We start from the raw sequence: 6,246 nt of genomic DNA, 5'->3' as shown, positions 1-6,246 counted from the left end.
CAGGGAACCACGGGGAATAACAGGGAACCACGGGGAATAACAGGGAATGACTGGGATTCACAGGGAATGATGGGGATTCACAGGGAATGACGGGGAATAACAGGGAACCACGGGGAATAACAGGGAACCACGGGGAATAACAGGGAATGACGGGGATTCACAGGGAATAAGGGGAATAACAGATAATCATGGGTAATAAGGGGAATAACAGGGAATCATGGGTAATAACAGGGAATCACTGGAAATAATAGGGAATCACAGGGAATCGCAGGGTATAAGGGGGAATAACAAGGAATAAGGGGGAATAACAGGGAATAATAGGGAATCACAGGGAATAATAGGGAATCACGGGGAATAACAGGGAATCACTGGGAATAAGGGGAATAACAGGGAAACAATGGGAATAACGTGGAATAACAGAATCAAGGGATAATAACAGGGAATCAAGGGGAATAAAAGCATTTCACGAAAAATAACTGGGAATCAAGGGAAATGACAGGGAATCAAGGGGAATAATCAGGAATAACAAGGAATAACAGGGAATAACAAGGATAAGGGGGAATAACAGGGAATCATGGGGAATAACGAGGCATCGCAGGGTATAACGGGTAATAAAAAGGAATAAGTGGGAATAACAGGGAATCACTGGGAATAACGGAATAACAGGGAATAACAGGGAATCACGGGAAATAACAGGGAATAACGGGGAATACATTGAATCACAGGGAATAACAGGGAATCACAGGGAATAACAGGGAATCACGGGAAACAATGGGGAATAACGTGAAAAAACAGGAAATCAAGGGTTAATACAGGGAATCAAGGGGAATAACAGGGAATCACGGGGAATAACAGGGAATCACGAAAAATAACATGAAAATCAAGGGGAATAACAGGGAATCAAGGGGAATAACCAGTATTAACAAGGAATAACGGTGAATAACGAGGAATCGCAGGGTATAACGGGGAATAACAAGGAATAACGGGGAATAACGAGGAATCGCAGGGTATAACGGGGAATAACAAGGAATANATCGCAGGGTATAACGGGGAATAACAAGGAATAACGGGGAATAACGAGGAATCGCAGGGTATAACGGGGAATAACAAGGAATAACGGGGAATAACAGGGAATCATGGGGAATAACAGGAAATACTAAGGAATCACAAGGAATAACGGGGAATAGCAGGGAATAACTGGGTCACCTGTGGCAGGAACATCTTCCCAGCTCCAAACAAATCCCCCACCACTTTCATGCCGTTCATCAGGGGACCCTCGATGATGTGAAGGGGCCGCTTGTAGCGATCCACCTGCGCCCGGCATTCCTCAACGTCATCCACCACATGTTTGTCTATTCCCTGTCAGGAACACAGCAGAGCTCCTCAGCGTTTTGCAGTGTACGGCGGTCCGTGGAGCTGAACCAGCCACAGCTAACTATAGGAACGCTGCAGAGACGCTAAAACTAAACAGCAGCATAGAATCTGAAAATCCTGAACTTTAACTTTTGTGGGATTTAAAGATGGAAAAGCTGTCAAATCTATGAAGTGAATTCTGTTCCATTATCTTTGATAAGGAAGAAAAAAGTCTCTTTGCCATTTCCTCTGATTGTGTTTTGTGAGGTTTTATTTTTTTAATGTATGTAAACATATGAGATCAATATGATATATTTTTAAAAACTTTTGTTACATATTTTACATTTGTTTTTCATCGTTCCCTTTTTCAGATTTAGTTTTACTCCTAAGCCTGCCTCCAGACGTGAAAAGGAAAAGAAAACAATTTTTAAAACTGAACCTGAAAAAGAGAAATTTCACGAAAAAATAAAATCAATGTCAAATATTTAAAATCTGTAAAACATTTTGAAGGAAAAAAAATCTAAAAATGGCAACTCTGCTCTCAAAAAAATTGTTGATAAAAAAGTTTTTCAAAGTTTTGTTTGGAAATGTTATGTTTTCAAAGTGTTTTCTGCCTAAAACATTAATGGAACAGATTTCACTCCATAGCTGAGCAACATCCAGGCCTGGCAGTACGGATTAGGAAGCACCTGGAGTCAGAATTTCAATCATAATGAGGGAAAGGAAAAAAACAAACAGTTTTCCTCAACATTATGTAGGACTTCTCCCTTGTTTCTGCTCCAGCAGACGAAGGTCGTTACCTTGATGAGAGCGTATTCCAACCGCTCTTCTACGCACGCGTTTCTCCATTCGTCCGTCTGGACCACCTTCTTCCCTCCTTTCACTATGTTCTGTTAAATAGAGGAAGAGTTCTGTCGGTCCAAGCAAGACTCGGAGCTCTGAGGTCCGGTCAGGATGGGATACCTGAGCATAGGCCAGGAGTCTATCTGTAGCGTCGGCTTCTTTGTTCCAGATGAGGTTCTCACACATCGTCAGCAGCTCCTTATCGATGTCGTCATAAACAGGAAGGTTCCCGGCGTTCACGATGCCCATATCCATCCCATCCTGCCAGGAAACGCAGGAAATTAGATCTCGCTTTTATCAAAACATCTCCAGGATTCATCGGCTCGCCAAACATTCCAAAAAATTAACCGGAAGAAGGATGCGAAGACCTCCGGGAAACAGAAACCATCAGAATTACTCAATTTTAAATGAAACCAACGATGAAAATACAAGAATCTACTCCTCCTTAGTTCAACACTAGTTCCACCAAACATAGAAAAATAGAGAGCCTTTACTTTGATCTATGAATTCACCTTCGTTGGGCTTTGAGGTAACGATAGTTTAATGAACATTCAATGATGCTCAGAAAGAATTCCAGACTTAAATTATATCTAAAGAAACCCTAGTTACAGACTGCTAGTTAATAAGGAGCCTAATGTAAAGACCATCTTAAACTGTTTATAAATGTGAGGAATAATGTGAGCATTATTCATGTATTAATCTTTTCCCTCTGAGAATCATTTGAAACACTGAAATGCAAGACTTAGGAGGCTCCACAGGTTCAGGGCGGCGCTGCTCTGCAAAGACTGATGGACTTCAGAATCAGGGATAAGATGTTCCGTCCGGTCCAATCAATTTATTAATGAGCATTAATTAACTGATTTGATGCTGATTTTGTTTTAGAGTGTTTGGGATTGAAGAGGACATCATGCACCTTTATGGGGCTGATTGATCAGTCACATCGGCAAAAAAAAAACGTTTTTTTCTTTATTTTTCGAAATGCGATGTGGGAATAAGAATAATTGTCTTGATGCCAAAAAGAGCCCAACAGATTTTACTTTCACAAGTGGAGCAGTACGGCTATCGCCATAGTGTTCCGCTTGATTTATGCATGTGAATAGCTTTATTATAATTAATGCAGGGAGCATTTATAGATTATATGGATACTGCAATGTAGGTAGAACAGGAAAGGAAAAACTGAAAAAAGGAGAAAAGATGAAAGAAAGAGGAGATAAAAGGGTGATAATCATAAAACAATTTCAGTCTGCTTCATCACCTGCTTAGAGATGTAAAAAGAACAGCACAACCAACAGACATAGTAGGAGACATACAATAAAGTAACACCTAGATACTATTGCTGAAGTATAAGTAGTAGTATTTAATCTGACATGTACTCTGTTACCTGAAAACCAGAATATGGGCTTACTGTATGGAAGTGAATCTCTAAGTACCTGGAACCAAGAACCAAGTAGTTGTTTGAGGCAGGCGCACTATATTATGTTTTGAAATAAATAACTGTTGCTTTAATTTTTTTTTATTCTTCAGTTTAAAAAACAAATGAATGTATTCTCCCACTCTGCAGAATCTGTTAGTTCAATCTCTAACCTTCTGCTCTCTGGGGCCGCCTGAGGAGCTGGTTCACATCTGCCTTTTGTATCTATGCTTCTATTTCTATCTGGTGAACTGTAAAGTGCCTTGAGATGACATGATGTGAACTGGCACTATAGAAATAAACTGAATAAATGAACTGAACTGAATGAAAAGTTGATTCTGGAGCAGCCCTAACAGCCAATTATTCAAACATTAATATTCATAACAATATATAGTCTGAGTAAATCACTCCTAAACGTAAAGATGTAGGAATATTTAAATTTCTTAGCTTAAACCAACATTTTGTTTCTGATTTTGTTCTTTATTGTTATGAAATAAAATGTCCCACTTCATTGCTTTTATTATTTAGAAAAGACACAAAGAGAAGGTAAGAAAAATATAACAATGGCACAAATAATAAGTACTGCCTTTATTTTATGTCTTTACTTAATTACTGAAGTAGGAAACTAGATTGTGGGGGGTGGGGGGGGCTAAAGAAAAGTCTAAGACACATTTATATTAACGTGCTAAGACGTGTCAGAGCGGCCTAGTTAAAGTCCAGATTTGAATTTCTGTGGCCAACCTTAAATACTGCAGTTGAATTTTTTTATATTTTAATTTCCTACTGGTTTATATCAGAATGTGAAACATCTGCAGGCTGATAAATGGAGGCGTCTTTCACAGCGCCACAAATCAGCATGTTGACCTTTGACATGTTCAGAATAAAGCTTCTAAATCCACCAACTCAGCATAATCTGACCACTCTGGGCTGAAGAGAGAACCGGGCCGATTGGAGGAGACAGAAAGGTGGGTGGCGTTGATGCTGTAAGCGATTACCTTGATGGCGTGATAGAGGAACGCCCCATGCATGGCTTCTCTGATGGCCTCCATCCCTCTGAAGGAGAAGGACAGGTTGGACAAACCGCCACTGACCCTGGCACCAGGCAGCGTCTCCTGAACACAAACAGAAAGGAACGGGACGGAGATCTTGAGGTAACGTTACAGATCTGATGGAGTCCAGTTAGCAGGAGCTGATCATGCCCTGACATTTTTTCTTCGTTCCGATGAGCAGGTGCCCCTCAAAAGCAAAAAGATTGTCGAACCATTTGGTTTTACTGGGACCTAAATTGTCATGACAGCATCCCACAATATTCTCAAATCTAGTATCTTTGAAGGTTCAGCTCTACAACCGTAATTTCTGATAGAATTAATAAACCAATTCGAAGGAAAATATAATGATGAACCCGTTCACAGTCTTCTGCAGGAGGCGGAGAATCAGGAAAAGATTTGAGGATGAAATCCATTAATTTGGCTGAAGATGCTGAAACTGTGTGATTGTGACATAAACTCTGTTAGAAAGGAGACCCTTATCAGCGCCACCAAAGAGCATCAGCTTACCTACTTATTCCCCGGCTCAGGAATGGGCTCACCTTTACAGGTGTCCTTGGTCCAACACACCTGATTCAAATAAGCTGGTGAAGATTCTCAGTCATCCAGGTCATTCCAAACAAAAAAGAAAATTAAAAACAATCGACTGGACTTTGTTTCCCACTTTTGTCCTTAGGATGCACTAGCCTCTGTCTGAGACAAACAGCCCCTTAAACAGAGACCAGTTCATCCTAAAGACCAAACATCCAGACCTAATCTGAGCGGAGTGATGTCTGCAGTTCAATGCAGTGACAAAGGACATTCATTTAGGACCAGAATGTTCACATTTTGGACAAAGAAGACAGGTGATTTCAGAGGGGCGTGAAGGAAGCCATCTATGTTAAGAAAGAAAAACCAACCTTAAAGAGGGGGGGGAGTCCTTCCCGCTATCATCGCAGCCCCAACCCCTTTAGAGGGAAACAGACGACCTCGCCTATTCAGCCAGACCAACAATTCCCTTTAACCACCCCCCTTTCAGAGACATAGACAGGTATAGGGGCATTGCAGGCTAACAAAGAACCCAAATGACCCCCATTCCAAAGTGGTGGACCCCTTCATCTGTTTCCATTTGCATGTTTTCTAAACCAAAACAAAGCTTTGTTGTGCTACTGTGTAAAGCCTGGAACTCAACACTATTTCTGACATTTTGAATTGAAAAAGCTTCCTGGATGGAAGAGAAACGTCTTTGAACTAGGGAACAAAGTCCAGTGGATTGTTTTTTATTTTTATTTTTTGACCTGATTCAAGTAATTAGATGATTAGGGCGCTAAGGAACCTGGCTGTGTTCGATTTCACCGACTGCGTCCTCCAAGGACCCGGTCTACCTGGACTGGGTCCTTGGAAGCAGGAAAGCAGTATAAGAATGGATGCCAAACTCCTCACCACTGTTCTGGGTGTTGATCACATTTCTGAGGAGCTTCAGCAGCAGTACCATCGTCTCAGATATCAGATTATATATATTATAGTCACTACAGAGCAGACATGTTCACAAGTCATTTTTTGCAAGTCCAAGTCAAGTCTCAAGTCTTGAGAGCTCAAGTCCAAGTCAAGTCT

At 40.9% G+C, this 6,246-nt stretch overlaps 1 protein-coding gene across 1 annotated transcript in view; it reads right to left on the bottom strand.

Moving 5' to 3' along the window:
* Positions 1 to 6,246, bottom strand: part of mtr (5-methyltetrahydrofolate-homocysteine methyltransferase) — a 56,408-nt gene that overhangs the window by 25,680 nt on the left and 24,482 nt on the right. The window contains exons 17-20 of the mRNA XM_015379301.1: positions 4,603 to 4,719; positions 2,317 to 2,457; positions 2,154 to 2,243; positions 1,207 to 1,359 (exon numbers count right to left, since the gene is read on the bottom strand). Coding sequence (XP_015234787.1) covers positions 1,207 to 1,359; positions 2,154 to 2,243; positions 2,317 to 2,457; positions 4,603 to 4,719 — 501 coding nt within the window. The remainder of the gene's footprint in view (positions 1 to 1,206; positions 1,360 to 2,153; positions 2,244 to 2,316; positions 2,458 to 4,602; positions 4,720 to 6,246) is intronic.

This window comes from Cyprinodon variegatus, unplaced genomic scaffold (genome assembly GCF_000732505.1).
Source record: "Cyprinodon variegatus isolate N-32 unplaced genomic scaffold, C_variegatus-1.0 Scaffold189, whole genome shotgun sequence".
NCBI lineage: Eukaryota > Metazoa > Chordata > Actinopteri > Cyprinodontiformes > Cyprinodontidae > Cyprinodon > Cyprinodon variegatus.
Note: the sequence above shows the minus strand (reverse complement) of the source record. Positions and strands in the feature narration are given on the sequence as shown.